The 19,446-nt window shown below is 37.5% G+C and overlaps 2 protein-coding genes across 19 annotated transcripts in view; one reads left to right on the top strand and one right to left on the bottom strand.

The window, feature by feature from the left end:
• Positions 1-562: 562 nt before the first annotated feature.
• LOC101739685 (collagen alpha-1(I) chain) lies at positions 563-15,452 on the bottom strand. 13 transcript variants are annotated; one of them, XM_062676474.1, is made up of 20 exons: positions 15,241-15,452; positions 14,093-14,188; positions 12,817-12,996; positions 12,501-12,631; positions 12,246-12,416; positions 11,594-11,719; positions 11,068-11,454; positions 10,864-10,993; positions 10,167-10,792; positions 9,965-10,085; positions 9,515-9,636; positions 7,292-7,454; positions 7,072-7,170; positions 6,465-6,584; positions 5,768-5,926; positions 5,189-5,303; positions 4,635-4,768; positions 4,028-4,230; positions 3,514-3,829; positions 563-3,048 (listed from the first exon to the last, which is right to left on the bottom strand). In XM_062676474.1, exons 2-20 carry the CDS (start codon positions 14,160-14,162, stop codon positions 2,417-2,419), a joined length of 4,005 nt encoding a protein of 1,334 aa, XP_062532458.1. In that variant the 5' UTR covers positions 14,163-14,188; positions 15,241-15,452; the 3' UTR covers positions 563-2,416. The 13 variants fall into 13 exon arrangements, with proteins under 13 accessions (XP_062532458.1, XP_037876769.1, XP_037876770.1 ...); XM_038020841.2 differs by having other exon boundaries at positions 11,594-11,722; positions 15,241-15,441; XM_038020842.2 differs by having other exon boundaries at positions 9,977-10,085; positions 11,594-11,722; positions 12,811-12,996; positions 15,241-15,422.
• A 1,945-nt stretch (positions 15,453-17,397) lies between these two features.
• The window catches only part of LOC101738442 (catenin delta-2), a 64,101-nt gene continuing 62,052 nt past the window's right edge, over positions 17,398-19,446 (top strand). For 4 of the 6 annotated variants that reach the window (XM_062676471.1, XM_062676470.1, XM_012690954.4 and 1 more), the window contains exon 1: positions 17,406-17,790. The gene's annotated coding sequence lies outside the window, so the exon portion shown is untranslated. Of the gene's footprint in view, positions 17,791-19,446 lie in introns of all 6 variants that reach the window. The other 2 variants (XM_004926804.5, XM_012690953.4) reach the window with 1 other exon arrangement.

The raw sequence follows: 19,446 nt of genomic DNA, 5'->3' as shown, positions 1-19,446 counted from the left end.
CATCTGTGTTTCGATTTAATGGATCCGAAGCCTCCCATAAACATATTCTTGATCGCACTTCGTCAATTACTCGACTGGTGTCTATATCACGATTGTCCATGATTGTATTCGTCAGTACGTGCGTTCAGCGCGATACGAAAACGCTCAGTGAACGTGAAGGCGCGTCGCATCGGCGCCTGTCGGTCGGCGGCGCGGACGCGCGGCGCGTACGCCCGCGTAGAGCTCAACGCCGACGGCCGTCAGCGCTGAGCGATCTGCGCGACTCGAAAACGCTACATATAACTACATACATATTGACCCACCAGCGCCGACCGTCAGCGTGTGGTCGGCGTGACAGGAAAATCAGCCTTAGCGGTCAAAATGCAACACTGCGCAATAATAAAGCGCCGCGTTTTAAAAGCACTGACGTGTGAACATAATTATACTAGGAAATGCATGTTCTATTTGAAAGTTTTTTTTAATAGCGCGCTAAAAAAACTCCCGTGCGAATGAAGCCTAATGCTGAGCTCTTGTGGTAGCTTGTCAAAAAATTAATAATATTTTCATGAAAATAAAACGAGCATTACAAGCATATTATATATATTTTTTTATAATAATTAAGAATAAATTCTTACATCACGAGTTATAAAATAAATACATTTATTGCCTTAAATTAAGTCCAAAAGTACTCTGTACAATTATTGTTAGCGATGTACAAATACAAACGAGAACGACATGTAAAAATATTAAAAAAAAAAACAAAAAAAAAAAGGGCCTTATCATGAAGTCAGTAAGTTTCACAATAATCATTGTGACCTACGAACAACTTAACAAATTGTGTCAGAATCACAACCAATAGTTTGCATCTTAATTTCATCTCTTATTTAATATTACACAAACTATTATTATATCATTGCTCTTCACTTATCCTAAAAACAAGAACCATTCTTTACCTTAAAATTAATAATTACATTTAAATTACGACTATCTAATTGCTAGCGGGTGTTTCTTACTGGACTGTTGTGCTTATACTCACAATAATTCCACTCTCTACTAACTTCTGAGATCTTAAGCTGCATACAGACTGTATGAACACACAAATATAAACTAGAGTTTATCATAGACAAAAATCTATGCACTTTATTTCTATCATAATGTGTGTATCTTCTCAGGTTTAAATTAAATTGTAACAATGTATAATAATTTCTGACGATTCAAATATTCTTCCAAATTCTGAAACGACCTTATAAGCTAAACAACAGTCTCAATCTCTCATACAATTTACGCACACCAAGCATTCGTCATCTTGACTAATTAACATTTCAGAATAACGAAGAATAAATCAACTAAATAAATATTATCTCTGTATGCTGCACAGTCAGTATACAACTTGAAAATATGTCCACACTATCGAGTAGGCGTTTGCTTTTTTTTTTTTCAATCGTAAAAAAACTTCTGTGAGTACGTTCAATTTGAAAAAATAAAACATTTAAGAGTAATATTTATACAGAAATACGTCTATTCGATAGTGAGATACGATCCTCGTACGACAGCAGAGAGGCGACACTGACGTGACGTCACGGCTGCGTCTTCCCTCACTGTACAACCGTCACCATTCGAAGCCTGCATCCGCCGGGGTTCATTGCTTTACAAACAAGGCATTAGTTCATCAAGGCCACTGTGACATCCACAATGTGCGACTACTAGCCTAGCATATTAATATGTCCTATGTACTATCGAAATAAAACAGTGTTGCGTTCCATTATTGGCATTGTTCGTACAGAATTACAGTTAATAAATTAAAATAAAGACGGTTAATAATATCACGAAATAAATTCACGTGGCAAATAATATGGCAACAGACGATTTAAGTACTTTTAAACATTAAAAACAAAAAAAAATACTATTTAAGACTTGCAAATAGGCAAGTACTAACCCCACTTTCGGAGCGTAAAACAATTGCTGCACTCCACTATTTTGCATCATAAAGTCTAGTATATGTACTGGAAGACAGAAAAACGTTGCTACTCAGATCAAAAGAAACAGTCATTACAGCTGGTACACAAATTCCAGAGTCGTGCTGGCCGACGCGACGAGCCGAAACGTTACATTATACGAATTTCATTAATAGAGTATCCGTAAAACTAAAGCGGACAAAACATATATGTTAATGTAGTTGTGCGTCACTCCAGAGTCGAGCGGAGACCTCGCGTCCCGGGTCGGGCTCCGGTAATTTCAAAATTGACTAGATATCTGTGTGCATAGGAAACGTACGTAAAACAGCTAAGTAAAGGAACCGATACACTGAAGGTCTGGCATGTCCGTGTAAAAAATACTAAAAACTAATTTTATTGCTATCAGCAAAAGTAACGTTTAAAACTGTAGTTCAAAGAACGCAGAGCGGAGGGGGTCGCAGTCAGACAGGCGGCGGCGGTCATCACTTGGGCGGCTGGTAGGGCGGGTAGGGCTGGTGCGGCTGCGCGGCGCGGCTGCCCGTCGCGTACAGCTGCTGCTGGAAGTTGTGGAACTGGGCTGCGTACGCGGGGTCCTGCGGGGACGGCATGAAGCCCTGCCCCTTGAACGGCGTCGGAGCCACCGAGGGCGGCAGCGGCTGGGCGGCTCCCACGCGCTTGCCGCCGCGGAACGTCGCACCGAAAGACTCCGGCGACATCTTGGGCGCGTCGGGGAAGCCGCCGGGGTAGTGGTGCGGCATGCGCATGGGCGCGCGGTACGGGCCCTTGTCCAGGGGCATCGGGTTGGCGACGCCGCGCAGGAACTCCAGGCTGGGCGGCGCACGGGGCCCCGCGCACGTCAGGGCCGCGCGCGTCGGCAGGTATTGGATGGTGTTGGGTGCGCTCGCTTTCACTTGGACGTTGGCGCCGTTGAACGACATCTTACCGCCGCGCGCGCCCAGCATGCCGTCGGGGCCCATTCCGCCCCCCGGCCCGCCCATAGGACCACCGCCCATCTTTGGGCTCAAGCTCATGTCTCCGGGAAAATCACCTCCACCCATCATGCTTTCCATCGGCCCGCCCATTCCGGGTCCTCCCATGCCGTCCATGTGGCAACCTAACGTACAAAACAAATAAAATAATTTACATCTGAAATATTGTTATTTTGTTAATTATGTGTTAGTTATTTAACTACATTTTTGCAAATAATGTACTTTAGTATAATCTTATCATGGGTACTGAAAAAATAATTGAAACTTGTGGGCTGAACTTCTTAATTTATGTTCGCAAGCATAGTGTGCGCTGTCCTCACCCAACGCGACTAGTGGTGTTTAATATGTTTCGCGTTCTTGAATACACGGGACGGGATACAATAACAAAGCTTACAGCTTCTTTATTTCGGAAAAATTTTTTTCAATAAGAGAAAATTTTAAATAAAATTTTAAAACTAATAAACACTTATACTCACAAATAAACACTTATATAGCAAACCAGACTAATAAAAACGTTTTAAAGATATTAGCCAGGATAATCGGTAAAATCGAAGCCCGGACAAGTGTTATTTTAAAAAACAAAGACAAACCCAAGTCGTTGATCATCATGTGGGGATGCGAGTGAGGGTGCATGGCGTGGTGATGCTGCACGTGATGCGGTCCGAAGGGCCCCATGTTGTTGGGGGCGGGCGGCATGGGCGGCGCCCCGCCCACCGTGTTGGTGAGCTGCTGCGACATCTGCGCCAGGGACGAGATGGGGTCGAAGGAGGAGGTGGCGGGTCCGAGCGGTCCGGCGGGTCCCTGGTTGGGGTTGATGGGGATGTTGTCAGGCCGCCCGCTAAGACTGCACGCACCAGGGAACCCGCCCGGGAGACTCGTACTGTTCGGACCCCCTGATAACGTAGGCTGTGCAAATAATACATCATTTTAATGTCAGTATTTCAGTAAATCAATTAAGAGCAAGATATAGAGGTCTTCGCATGGACTTCGAGTTTACATGCTGGATATCATACAATACAACATAGACCGTGGAAAGACCGGTCAATATCGCCTGTAACGACAACACAAACAACATGTAATTCGTATTGCGAACATCCAGCGTACCTCAGTATTGGATGAGAGGCTATCCTCAATGTTACTAACACTCGGCGTGGTGGAGGCTATACTACAGCTGCCCTTGTTCCCGCAGGCGGCTGACGATGAGGGCGCGTAGGGTCCCTGGTTGAGTCCCGACTCGCGCTGAGGCGTCTTCGATGCGCTATCTTGACTTGACCTGTTCGACGACGGACTGGGCCTTGATTTTTCATCTGAAGAGAAAACACAAGAAATATTACTTCATAATCAAAACCCGTTAAAAATCGTTCAATTAGGTTTTTAACTAAATTAATCAATTAATTTTGGTCCTGGCTGTTTGTTCTTTTTAGTAATCATCTCCTTTCTACTGTCGCACCAGTTACTAATAGAGCTCAGACCTCTCTGATCATTGCGATATCTACAGCCAGTAAATGTCACAAATATATCTGACCTTCAGACATTAGAGTGAACTATAAAACCCTATGTATTTATTATCATCAGATGAGGTTTGAGAGTCCATAGCCGTAGATGGTGTGAACTTGGCTGCACACCCTTCACGATCAGAATGCAATTTGAATAAACCACAATTTAATGAACAATCATGCTAGTTCCACAACTAGTGTTCGCTACTACTCACCTTGTCCACACTTTGTATTTGATACAGACGTAGGTGTCTGCGGATTATTGAATCCTGGACTTTGTTCCAGAGAAAATCTTCCTGCTCTTTGTTCAGATAACGACGAGTGAGGTTCTGGGGTCCCCGGCATCATTCTATGCAAAGAAAATTATGGCTTAGTTGTTTACATGTTTATCTTTACTGGTGGTAGGACCTCCTGTGAGTCCGCACGGGTAGGTACCACCGCCCCGCCTGTTTCTGCCGCGAAGCAGTGATGCGTTTCGGTTTGAAGGGTGGGGCAACCGTTGTAACTATACTTGAGACCTTAGAACTTATATCTCAAGGTGTGTTGTGCATTTACGTTGTAGATGTCTATGGGCTCCAGTAACCATTTAACACCAGGTGGGCTGTGAGGTCATCCACACATCTAAGCAATAAAAAAAATATATCGGGTTAATATACAAAATTAAAAAGAAACCTGAACTACTGTGCAGTGCAAGCAGGTTCATAAATACTACTTATTTTAGATTAAAAAGTTTGTTTGCCTAAAGTTAATGTTAATGGCTGTAACGTACCCAGCTGGTGACTTTTGATTTGAATTTGATTGTGGTGTTTGTCCTCCACTGTTCGACGGGGGTCCGTTGTCTTTTAAAGACGTGTTCGGCTGTTTTTGTATCGTTAATTCTTGTCCTTAGAAAAATAAAGATACTCATTAAAAACTCCAGAGAGGTGGGGGGCAACATTCAAGATGAAGAAATCGAATTAGCCATAGAGTAATGAAGATATATTCTGTTAGCACATTTTCACCAACCACCACCAAAATGGAAATATAAATATGAAACAAGAACTACATGTGAAATGTACATATGTGATAATGATCTAGTGTTTCTAGTGCGTTCATTCAATTTACACAACTATTAGGCAGTCCAGGTAAATCGAAACAGCATTTTTATTTCAAATTTACTAAATTGCCATATAAGAAAAAAAACAAAACAACAGAAAGCATAAAAGAAACCTTATTGGAAGCACATCAAAAATATTTTATATAATTGAACAAATAATAGACAAGCTTGGGTTCACACCCACACAAGGCTGTGTAAGCCCAACCTTGTACAGTTGACGTGTCCCGTGTAGCTCTAAACAAGCTGAGTTACCTTCGAACTGGTTGAGGTAGGATATTTGTTGCGGCGAGGGCACCGGCATCAGGCTGGGCTCCTTGCCGTGCTGGCCGCTCTGTTGGTTCTTCTGTTGCTGCGCCGCCAAGCTTTGGAGCGTTCGCACAAACACACCGTCGTCTAGTTTCTCTAGTATCTCTTTTGCGGGCAACGTGCGAGTGCGATCGACGTCCAATTTTTGTATACGTTTCGATTTGTTAATGTTATTTCGTCACACGGTGGGATTTCAAGCGTCAAGCGTTTTGCGAGGGGAGGAGGGGGAAAACAAAAAATACGCATTACAACTACAGAAAAATAAGTTGAAAAAAAAAAAAAACGAAAAAAAAAAAAACAACGCATTTTTTGATACGAAATTAATTACGTGGTTGGGAAAATGTCTAACACACAAAAACGTAGGCATGCTTTTTCTACATCTATGGCTTCTGTGTTTTATTTTTAACATGCTTCAATAACTTACCTAAAACGTTGCAAAGAAATCGAATCAAAGGACAATGTTCCTGACTATATCACCTCAGTTGGCAGATCGTGAATTCAATTAACCTTTTTATTAACGACGCTATGGCAAAAAGGTTTCGTTACTGTTTCATTTTAAACTTATGTCGGAGTAAGTTGAACATTGGTCCTCCGATCCACTTAAGACTCTAAGTACGATTATATGAGTGTTTAAGGTACAAACCTGGCCCGTCCTGTTTGGGTCCCGGCTTGCAGTGCGCCGGACTGTTGAGGCCCGATCCTGCCCGGGACGCCTCAGCTGACATTGGCATCTGTACGGAGCCGTGACCCGGGGATTGTGTTGCTATACAAAACATTAACATTATCAAGATCATTGCACAGAAAAACAAGTTAAGAACAAATTCCTACTTTCAATACTATATGATTATTTAGGAAACAAATTTTATTTCTAAACCTATATGAACTGATGATTACACGTTGGTTTTGTTTTTGAATATTTTTATAATACACACTTCTTTTAAATGTGAATTATTTCTGAGCTGTTTGCTATTTTTTATATATTTTTTTCCTACCTAAGCTGATAGCCTTGTGAGGCTATTTCAGCGTAACCTTAACTAGTAGGTGAGCTCACGGGGCTCAAACCTGACGACGTTGCTAACACGAACCCTAGCAAGATCAGTGCTTCGCAGAATCTACCACCGGATCTGAAACGCGACCCACTGAGAAGATCCGGCGAGAAACTCAGTGGGCTGTGTCTGTGGGTTAATTTACTCGAGAGTATTTTTTGTAGTTTATTATTGAATGCACCGATATATTATTGTGGTACATACCTATAGGCACTGAGGCAGAGCGGTGTAGGGGTGAGGCACCATACGGGGGCGGAGGCAAACAGCTTCCTCTTTCGGAACAAGGGGACTTCACTTGCGTACCTGTTCACAAAACAAAATATTACAATTACACCAATGCTAAGTAACCTCACTCTCAATTGATAACTTAAACTATCTTTCATTTGAATTAAAAATGTAATGTAAAATTTTTGTTAATCCTCACTTAATTCGGTGTCCATAGATTTAGGATCGTCAAAGAACTGATGTTGTAATTTTTGCCAGTCGATATCCGGACCGCCGGGACTCTTGGGGCTGCGCAGACCGGGCTTGTGGCCCAGTCCCGGAACCAACCCTGGACCCAGCCCGCCGGGGTCTCCTGGACCCATCTGATGGAGAATACGATCAAATTAAAATCTACATAGAACATTTATATTTACACTTTCAGCCAGTAACTAACTGAAGGACAGCGCGCAAAAACTTTTGCTTCTTTATGTTTAAGATTGTTTTAAAGTTTGCTTTTAAGAATCCATTTCAATTAAATACCCCGCATATGAAAATTTAATGGGTACAAATAGTTTGACATCACAGTGTTTTTTATCCAATTGTCATACTCCTTCAGGCAGTTTATTGAAATGTCTACGACATAAGTCATTCACTAAATTTAACTCGGACTTATGGTATAATAGCCGGCAAACTTCTTGAGCATTTGTTGACGTAGTGGGGGTAAGTTTGCGCATGGTACACTCACGTGCAAAAACATTATTTACTCTGCTTCATAATGCAATTAAATTATTAAAATCAACATATGTATTTATTTATATATTTATGAGAACATCAACAAAAAATATAGGTAAAAAATTGTAATAATTTAATCTTGGGGTAAAATAGATATTCCTTCTATTAAGTCAAAACTAGAGCTGTTGCCAGGTCTTGGTTCAGTTGAAGCGAAGCTGGTATTTGTAATTTTTTTTTCGTTATCATAATCTTGACCATCAAATTATATTTTGAAGATATTCGATTCGTAGTAATCGAATGTAACTTTTTTCAATTACCAGCTTTCGATTATTTTCTGTTTTTTTTCCATCTGAATCCTAGCTCTTTCATAATTCGTCGTAAACTTCATACCGAGCCATTAAAATTTATATCTTCTTTAAATATTTCGAAGCCTTTCTACGGTACGGAGTTTCGCTGCTTGTTATGTAGTTATTATTACATCTTTTGATTACAGATGGAATGAAACTATCCATTCCGGTAACTTTCTTCTTCCTTGATCTTTTCTTACCCGGAGTCCGAAACACGGCGAGCAAGCCAGAGCCTTTAGCTTCGTTAATAATGCACCTAACAGTACTCACGGATGTTTTATAATGAAGCAATATACGTCGTACACAATTTTTCTACCCTTTCTTTTGAATACTACACCAGTTTTTCGCGGCATAGTGTATTTTTTATAAAAAAATCAACAAACACTCAACAAATAGCAATGGCAACAAAGTCAACAAGCAATTATAACAAATAACTTAACGATTAATAACGATAGACTTTTTTTTCACTGTACGCAAGCGTACTTTTGGGAGCAAGCGGAATGAGGGCGCGGTGCGGGACGCAAGGTTCGACTGATCTACCAATAACGCGCTCGATACGATTTCCCCTGCCGTCGCGCCTCACCCTCACCACCAAAGTGATCTAAAATTCGGTTCTGCGCAGTCAAGGTCATTTGCTCAAGAAGTTTGCCGGTTACTATACCAAAAATTTGGCATAGAGGGCAGTCCTTTATTTAATACATGAAATTATTCGAAGTATTAATTTAGGAACGAATTCTTTTCACTATTTGTTCTATACAGAATATGTACTACAAAATTAAATTTTTTCGTAACAATTATCTTACCGACGATAGATGGCAGCACATCAATTTTATTATAAATCGATGCCTCCAATGAACACTACTCTAACTCAAAATTTTGAAATTTTCGTTTTTCACGCAATTCGCTTCACTATTTTAAAAGTATTACAAATTATTATTGATGAGGTTCGAAGCAAGAGTAAATCAGCTAGTTACACAAATAAAACCCTAAAAATATCTGCAATAACAAAGATTTTATCAACTTTTTTCATTTAAACGCTCCTCCTGTAAACCTACGAATTTGGAGTTAGCGTAGTATTCATTGGAGGCATCGAAATGTATAACAATTCTGCATAAATACACGCATTTAGTAATATAAAATATGCGTTTATTTACGCTCCTTGTATATTATAAATTCCACAACAATCCAAAACAACTATTTGTCTGTGTGGGTTTTCCTTTCTTACCACTTGCCACAAAAAATGCATTTTTTGCTTAATGCGTAAATTATATGAATTTTCTACTAACAGAACACGTCATGTATAGTTTTATATTGCAACATCAGTGCGGCGGTTAAAGAAAAATATTTAATTGAAAAATACATACATTTCTTCCGCGTCCGTACTCATCGCACATAGGTCCGTTGACGGGCACTCCGTGGTGGTCGGGACCGCAGTCGCCATGCGGCATCATGCCTCCCATCATACTCCCATCCATCATTATACCGCCTGCATTCCAATTAACATTAATTTCTGTTTATTTTACCATACTACTCTACGTTTTAGATTGATATTTTCACATGCACACTTAACATCCATGTGCACGAGGACTTGAAAGTATTTCATCATTTTCATTCTGTTTCGTTAAGGTTGCTGCCTCAGCTATTTGAAGGCGGTGAACATATACTATACATGGATATCCATATATCCACCTATAAACTTTTACTTCCATTTGTAAGGACGCCGTCTGATTTTCTTCAACGACCATTATTAATTTTCAATTTTTATTAATAGTTTATTCTTAAATACTAATAAAATGATAAAAAGTCATAATTACCGTGAAACCTACCGTTCATCGCGTTCAGATTGGGCCCAGGTATCATTCTGGGTCCCATATGTGGTCCGCCCATCATACAGGGCTTAGGACCTCCCATACCTCCCATTGGGTTCGGCATACGCTGAAAATTAACAAAGATAACATTTTCAATAATTCTTAACCCGCATAATAGTGTAATTATATCAATATTCAATTTACTTACCCCCATAGGTCCCCCACAACCTCTACCCATATGCATGTCTGTGCACATTCCCGATTTCATGTCAGGTCCTCCACATGGTCCACGAATTCCTTTCATTCCACATGGCCCCAGAGGTCCCATGGGACCATTAGGACCCATACCACCCATCATGGGTCCATTAGGCCCCATCATTCCATTGGGACCCATAGAACCGTGACCCATTCCCATACCGCCCGGTCCACCCATGCCACCCATCGGCCCGCCAGGGCCCATGTGACCTCCCATAGGGCCATTTGGGCCCATTGGACCACCCATAGGTCCATTTGGACCCATTGGGCCAGCCATTGTACAACTTGGTCCAGAGTTCATATTATTTGACATCGATACCATGGGTCCATTAGGCCCAGGTCCCATAGGGCCATTAGGGCCCATTCCAGACATTGGTGGAAAGGGCATATTCATATTTGCCGTAGAATTTGGAGGGTTAATATCGTTAGGCGCTTGCGAGTTGTCTCCTGAACCTTGGTTGACATTGTTTCCTCCACTCTCAGGGAATAACATTTGTTGCATTTTTCGTATCGTTGCAAGCTGCTCTTCGCGATGCGCACGCTGCTGTGGCGTCAGGTTCTCATCTGGTATTTTTACGCCTGTAAAGACAATTATATTGAGACCAGGCTCAACTTACTATATTAGAATGTGGGTATAAAATTGGGCTCACCTTTAGGTCCAGTTTGACAATCTCCACCATCTGCAGAGCCTGAATCGGGCGGTTGGCCCGATGCTTCCGAGCATGCAGGTAATTGTCCCGGACCATTTGACATGCCATTAGACATTACAGAGGGGTTTTTCTGTAATTATAAATATTAACGTTTATTAGATGGTAATAGCTCAAAAACAGTATTATAAACATCAAGATACTTACGGTGTCCCAGGGCATTTCACCATCAGCACCGAGGCCGTCCATGACACCGCAGGACGGGGTGCTTCCTGGAAACCCATCCATGGGACCCATACCAGGACCCATTTGACCCATCTGTCCAGGTCCACCTTTCATCATCATCATTTGATTACCTGGTCCACTCATTCTGTTTGGCCCCATCATACTAGGACCCATATGACCCATTCCACTGTGACCCATCGGCCCCATGTTGGGGCCCATAGGTCCACCCATCATATGACCCATTTGATTGGGTCCTCCAATCATGTTAGGCCCACCTCGCATTCCACCCCGTGTTTTTGCCATAGCTAAATTGTTCAACCACTGAGCAGGACTTTGTTTATTGAACTGACCAATTTTTAATGGGTGTTTCTGTTGAATATACAAAACGTCTTTGAAACACTTTTTTAAATTACAGTACAAATTAAAACACGATCATGAAAGGCACTTTAAATAACAATGTTGTACTAAAGACAGTCAGTAATATTTTCAGGCGTTATAAAATTCTTACCTCTAAGTATTTCTTAGTTGCAGGTTGAGCACAATGGTATGCAATAATGGAGTGGTGCTGACCGGAAAGCACTGCTTCTGCTCCTTTATTTGCCATCATTGTAGAGAATACGAAGATTTGACTTTGCTGCTGGGACAATTATCCATTATTTACTATATGATTATTATAAGTATCTCATGTATTGATCATTATACAAATGACAAAATAATCCAGACATGGTTATTATTAATATTTATTTATATTATAATGATGGTGATACAGATATGATATTGATAAAATTCTGAAAGTTATTAGTATTAAAGTGATTTTTCGCTAGTATCTGCTTTTATGTTAGTTTCATGATATGATTTCTGGTACAATCGAAATATCTGTCAGGTTTTGTGTATCCAGTAGCAGATGCCTGTAACACTTTTGTAAACCTATACAACAATTAGTATTTGAATACATTAAATACTATTATGTTCTATTTGCCATATTATTGGTATTTTCTTCTGTTGATCAATTCAATTTAATTTCAATTTTGACGATCAAAAGTCAGTTTTACAATTTAGTGTTGAGCATATTTTATGTAATTTACAATAGTTCAATTAATGAAAAAAGACTAGCGACTTCTAAAACTTTTAAAATTTATTTCATATAAATATTTGCTTACCTCCATGCTGCCAGACTGCTTGCTCATTACATTCGACGGAAGTGTTTGTGCTTCACTAGCAGACATAGGCCCCATAGAAACCCCAGGACCCATAGGCCCTCCACCTCCCGCCATTCTACACGAACCCATGTTATCTGGGCCATTTGGATTACGACAGTTTGGGTTTCCATCCTAAAAGTAGGTATAGAGGTATAGTGATTTTAAGTACCCTCACAGAAAATTCAGCATTTGACTTGACCCAATTTATTATTTTACCTGAAGATTATTTGTCGAGCTTCTGAGGCCTGTCTGTGGATCCAAAATGTCGTTCGAGTCTGAAGATAGCCTTTCTGATTTTAACGAGCCAGGTCCACCCAGTTCGCAGGAAGGTGATTTTGTTGGGTCACCTATGAAAAATTGGGAATTTCAGTTAGTCTGGTTTGAGAATTGATTTTAAAAGTAATTTTTAGTTATTGTTGGTAATTAGTTAGGATTAAAAATTTATCTCTCTTTTACTTTCCATTATTAAAATAACTATTGAAATTTATGTATTATATTTCATTCCTTCATCTTATATTCCACTAACTTTTACCGTCGCTGTCCATGAGGCCGTCGATCTCTGTTTTAATGCCGTCAACTCCAAGGTCTGACGCAGAATCTTCGCCAGAGGGCTGACTATGGGGTTCTATCTTCACACGATGCGTGTCTTCTGGTTCTTTCTTCAGCGCCGCCGGAGTGGGCAGCGACGCCGAGGGCGGACGGGAACCGTGGCCTAGTAATTTATACATTGATTGCCTTTGGAGACGAATTTGGAGAATTTACTAGGTTATTCAGACCAATAGACCTAATAAAAATAGTTTTCTACCTATATAATAAATTGGCATAAATTTGGAGGCCATGTCATTAAATGCAGAGATCACATTCAATAAAAGTATTAAATTTATAGTCATTTCTAAATTTTAATGAAAATAAATAGATTTCCACTTTATTGCAAGTTTTATTATTATATAAAGTGTAAATCTTTAGTGATTAATTTAATAGTATATTTTTCTGCTTGAATGGCAGTTGGGTTAATTAAAAAAAAATTAAATTATAATTTAACATCTAATCTAAGCTTTTTAGTACGAGATAAAAGAGTAAGAAATTATCTAGTTAATTTTAATTTTACTAAATATCATCATCATCAATTGTCAAAGTTTTACTATTAATTTGTCTCTATTAACATAGATCTAGTGAATCTCAATTGCCCTTGCCCCATATAGTTTGATTGCAACGGGATATTTTTGTTACAATAAGACAATGAAATAATAATAAAAAGTTGTTAGTGCTATTTCTTTCACAAGCTCAGGGCCAGAGTGGGATAGCCATGATTTCAAAGCAATGAATACATTTAACTGGTGTTTCACATAAGAAGTAATATTAATTTTGCATTATCTATGTGCTCCATTAGCTAATTAATGTTACAGATCTTTGCCTATGTAAGTTGACTAATGATTGTTCTCTAAATCCAAACAAATCTAAGATTGAAGATTACAATAATAAGAAGAAAAAGTTTTAATTCTGCCTGAAAGCCACATATAACAGAACAACAAGTACACCTAAACTGGGAGTTTTAAATTTGTATAAAAGATAATTAATTTGGCCAGAAAGTAAACACAGTCTCATGAAAGAGAAGTCAGGATTATTAATAACTAGATCAACAAAGTGGCCAACTAAAATAGGGCAATTGAAATAAAATTGTATTTTTGCAATTTCGAGATTTACTTTTTTATTTCTTTTGTGTACCTAATACTTGTATATTTTATTAGTTTAGTGGCGCATAATTATATTAAGGTGATAATTTGAGTTTATGAGAAAAAAGAAAATACCAGGCTCAGCAGGGTCACTGGGCTCGTCCTTGAGGCGGGCACCTCCACCCTTCTCCTTCTCCTTAATCATACCTCTGCGTGCCTTCGCCAACTTGACTGTAAGCAAAAATTCTTAGATTGTGATTCTTATATATATGATTTCAGCCCTTATTAAAATATGACCCTATCATTTTATTTCATATTAGGTTTTCACTATCATTTTTATTGTGTTTTGCGTTATCATTAACTTGTTTTCATTTTTTATGCCATAGGTGGACTGATGGCATGTTTGCGAAAGGTAAACAGTATTTTAAAAAGCATCCAAAAATATTTGAAATTTAAAGTATTTTCATGAAAAATTTTTTTTTTCTGGTGATATATCATAGGAATGTTGTTAGCTCACTGTAGTTTATCACATAATATGAAGAAATGAATTATATAGGTTTAAATTATTGTTTATAGATATATTTGATTTCAGTATAACTTTATTGAAGACATTTTTATAATTTTTTTTTTTTTTTCTAATATGTCGTTAAATGATTATCTTAGTTAATTCGACAATGTTTATGGTGTCTTCATTCATATGAAATAAACAATAATGCAGTCTGTCCAAACGATACTACTTCGCGCGATTTTATCGTAGTCGAGCAAACAATTGGCACCTGTCCCACAAATCTACTGTACGGCACTTCATTACAGGAATGTCATTATATTGCACCAAATGATCGAGATGTTATTATAAATAGAGATCGCGGAAACCTTGGCGGTCGGGGGACGCCGTGACAATCAGCCGTCTCCGTCAGAGCACTTACACAGCTCTCACACACCTGATCCCCTCGACATTTTCAACAAAAAAGAGAATACGCGCCGAATCACCATAAAAATTCCTGGCTTATTCTCCATACATAAACAATGAGATAAGTCGGGTGTAGACAGGCGCGAGCACACGAAACGCACGTTTACTATGGCCGATTTATTGCTTCGATTGCATCTTTCGACTGAGATGACACTGTAGAAGTAAAAACTTAAAATTATTTTATATCATTCGTGTGATCTAATTAAAATATGAGGATGGATATGCAGAAAGAAACAAAAAATCGGGATCGCTGACATTTTTGTTTATGGTACTTATATGAGATCCAGAATCCACAAATAGCGATTAAACGTACACGATTACCGCCTCACGACGGATTCACTTGCACTTGATGACACAAAACACTGTGTTTTATCACATTTATGTAAGTCTCATCGTATTATAAAAACCAGATTTTAATAAAATTCTTTCTATCAGCATTAACACAAATCACCACGCACACACAACACAACATACATATATGCGACAACACTAGCGACGGCCATCTTCCGATTCTTGCGATACACTAGAATCGATATAAATCGGTATTCGTGTTATAATTTTTGAGAGTGTGATTTATAAATGAAGTAATTAATTTCAGAAACTCCTATTCGATTCGTACGTTATTTTCAAAACAAAAGCGTAAAATAAAAGAAATTTCTTGAAAATATAATATTATCGTCAAGCATAACTGTAAGAATTGTGTTGATGAACGAATATGATAGGATGACTTCTTTCTTGATTTTAAGCTTCATTAGGTTATAATATAAAATTTAACAGGTCAGCCAGTTGTAAGTCACTATGAAAGGGAAAGAACTTCTCTTAGAAAAGTTACCTTTCACAAACAATATCCACTTTTGACTTAAATGCTGACTTGCTGACTCGACTTGTATAATTGTAGCCTCTATACTACACTTACGTTACCCATTTTAATAAATCAAGCAATCAAGATTTGTTGTCACACAATCATCTCTGAGGCTCTGTGCATGTCCTGTCTATCAATAGTACCCTAAGTTACGGATGAGAAAACCAATTATTAAGAAAATAGGTTACCCAAAATTTAAAAAAACTGAAGAAAATGACAAAAATCATTTCATAGCATTAAGGTGTGTCTTGACACCAGGAATTACAGCACACTTTTCGAATATAACTCTAATTTGAAAAAGTTTTATAGCTGCAGGAAATATTTCGATTACAAAATTTTAAAATCGATCACTAAACATGGACTGAGCAACACTAGTATATTTTACTAATGCTTGTTCGGATACATAAAATATTAAATTACAGGATTCTTGCTTCAAAATATCAATGAAAACTCTAATCGATAATATTCTAGATGAAAAATTGCAATATCTAAAAGTAAAGTAACACTTGATTTAGAAGTAATATAATTTTTCATTATTAATTTGAAAGCTTTCCGATTTGGAAAGTGTCCTATACGCGTAATGTGATAATTATAAAATTAAAAATTCAAATTAAATGAAACAAATAATAAAGCAACGTAAGATTCTCATATAGAAGGGTGAAATGTATTGCCTACATAAAGCAACTGTCTACCCAAAGATTAACGATGTCAGAGCATTTAGTTTAATTTTGTTTGCATGTTGAGTTGATTAATTATTTTGGTATCTTCATTTTGGATTAAAAGATATACAGACAAATCTTTTGAATACTCGTTTAAAAACTACCAGTGATTCTTGCCCTTGAAACACAGTGGAAGAGATTTTATTCCAGTAACGGATGGTAAAAGGAAAAAAATATTTCTGTGAATGATATGAGTGATGAAATGACAGTTAAGCGTCTTACTGGTGTCCAGAAGATTATCCAGCTTCGCCAGAACATACAAACGTGCTTCAACGCTCAGCATTGTTCTACTAACTACCATTATTTGAAGCCTAACAGCCCAAGGGCAATTAGTTCGTGAATGCATCTAGGTATAACTTATGTAAATTTCATGTTGGATTCTTCGACGAGAGTACGCCACAGTGAGCGTAGATCTTGATAGGATTTCATTACAGACCATATCGAACATTTAGCCATTTTTTATTATTAATTCCCATTATATGTCTACTTTTAATCTGGCTGCCGTTCTATAGGCTAACTTAGAACCCTTTAGATTCGTTGCTCAATATGCAAGGTTTTTTTGTAAGGTTCAATAACCAGGATAACTTTTACTTACTAGAGCATTACATTACTCACAATTATGTGAAGGATGCCTCTTGTAGCTAAGCAAGTCTATACTTTTATCACATTTCTGCTTTGCACATTCGCAATTCTGGTTTTGACTATTATACAGTGGTGCTGTATGTGAATATTGGCAGAGTCAATCTTCTGTATATCCAGATCAGAGTTTAATGGTGAATGCATGCAATGCACTTTATTCAATTTTCATCGATGATTTTGATCTCTGGCTTCGAGGCTATGTTCCTTTTGCGGGTCCAGGTTGACGATTGATCAAAGTTAACCAAAAACTGTCTATGATTTTACGGTGAAGGGAGGAGGGACGATTTCGCTTCGTTGTCGCCCAATATTTAATTTTGTGGTGATTTGTGTAAAAAATTTATAGTTGAACTAAAATTTGTGAAGTTATCTGGTGCATCTATGTATGAAAGTTACTTTATCCGGTTACCTTTTGCTCGTTTATCGTGAAAAATAACATACCGACCGCTCCCTAGGCGTAGATTTGTACGTCAGTCGCGTATTATTTTCCATGCCTGTTTGTACTGTCTACTAGCATTAGTAGGGGCCGTGATGGTAAAAGCTATTGGAAAGTGTACCCATTAATGAAACTTCGCGAAAATCGTATCCCACGTTCCGTTTTATGTGATTCTCGTGTTTAGTAGTTTAGAAGATTGTGGCCATTACGGTGAGTGCCTTCTACGTTGTGATATTTACGTGTCGTTTTACGATATTACATGTTGATGATTACTCGTCAGTTCTACAATAACATGAAATGAAATGCGGGTTTTCATAAATAACAAAACATGGCATATATCGCTCATGTGATAATCAGTGCAACAACTTAGTGGCTTGATCACTTATTTGAAACAATAATCATGGATTTTTTCTATTATCTTTTGATTTAAGTGCTCGAATTTATATAAAAATAAGATAACTTGTTTGCCTGTATCTTAAGATGGTTTTGCCTTTAAATAATAAAAAAGAAATGTGTTACATAGTTATAGAACTCTTAGTAAAAATGTGTATAGTTCATAAAATTAACATATTTTAATCTTTATTAAATTATTTTGAATATAAAACTAATATAATAGATTAATTTTTTTAATTGAAATTTGACTTTAAAATTTATGCACATAAAATTTTATTTTTTAATAGTATTAGATAGCTTGTCCTACTGATATTGATGAACTGTAAGTACTGATATCTCATAGGCTTCATACAACAAAATACTTCAATTCAATCTTGTTTGGTGTCTTATCTCATAGTTTGACATTTCTAACCTTTTACAGTAGGTGTGATAATGAAAGATTGACCGAGGACTATTAGCTTTTGAGAGTTAGATTTTAGTTGTATCAAACTATTGTCCATTCTATATATCCCTGAGCTGCAACAGTTCTATTGAGAATTCACAGGTCACAGTTAAGATTAAGGCTCTTTCTTCATGGTATTTTTTATGCGCAAATTACACAGTCTGTCCTGGTTTTTATATGTACATTTTAGCTCTGTCACTAGAATAAGCTTTTCTTGCTGTATTATTGAATAGAAATTTGAAGTACATATAATAACCAAAATTCAACCCACAAAATTAATGAAAAAGTTAGAGAAAATCATTTCTATAAGTTAAAATAAAAAAAAAATACACTTCATTCTTATTATCCAAGATTGATAGAACACATAACAAGCATTCACTGAGAAGTTTTATAGAAATATAATTCCTGATTTAGGAAAACTTTTAATAGAATGAAATGTTAAAAATTCATTGAATATGAAAGTGTGACTGCTATTTACATCACATATTTGTTTCAAATTAATTAAATATAACTAAAATAAAATAAAGAAATTAATAATTATAGTTAAAGGTGAATTAATTTATTTACATCTAAGCAGCCCCAAACTGAAACATTGAAATATTATGTTTATGTTGCAATCTTATTAATTTATGTTCTTTACAATACAAAGAAGATTTTTTTTTCCAAATAATAAAATATTGGTTCTATAGATTCCATTTCATAATATTTTCGATTCACAATTGACAATTTCCAATTCGACTTACAATTTCCAAGCAATTAGGAATCAAAAATATATTTTTTATTCTTACCAGTGTTTATCCTACAATATTTCAAAATGATATCTCAAGAACTATAACTATAACCAAAATACTTTGCTCAAAGAAATATTCATTAGATGTTTTTTCTAAATTAAATTTACATGATGGAACTGTCACCTTTGAAAAACAACTTTGTAGAAACCACTCAACTTTGAAATTTCATCTATATGAATGGTGCCAATGGATTCCAAGTAAAATTATTGGGACATTCAGATGGAGGGACAGATATAATGA

This window comes from Bombyx mori, chromosome 27, assembly GCF_030269925.1.
Source record: "Bombyx mori chromosome 27, ASM3026992v2".
Taxonomy (NCBI): Eukaryota; Metazoa; Arthropoda; class Insecta; order Lepidoptera; family Bombycidae; genus Bombyx; species Bombyx mori.
Note: the sequence above shows the minus strand (reverse complement) of the source record. Positions and strands in the feature narration are given on the sequence as shown.

Bases quoted from the DNA above. Each gene is read 5' to 3' on its own strand.
- LOC101739685 (XM_038020837.2), bottom strand. From the start codon at position 14,162: ATGATTAAGGAGAAGGAGAAGGGTGGAGGTGCCCGCCTCAAGGACGAG. The intron at 11,723-12,245 runs GTAAGCAAATAT...TAATTGTCCCAG, and splicing joins AGCAGTCTGGCAGCATGGAG to CAGCAAAGTCAAATCTTCGT. The intron at 5,927-6,464 runs GTTTGTACCTTA...TGCCCGCAAAAG, and splicing joins ACCCAAACAGGACGGGCCAG to AGATACTAGAGAAACTAGAC.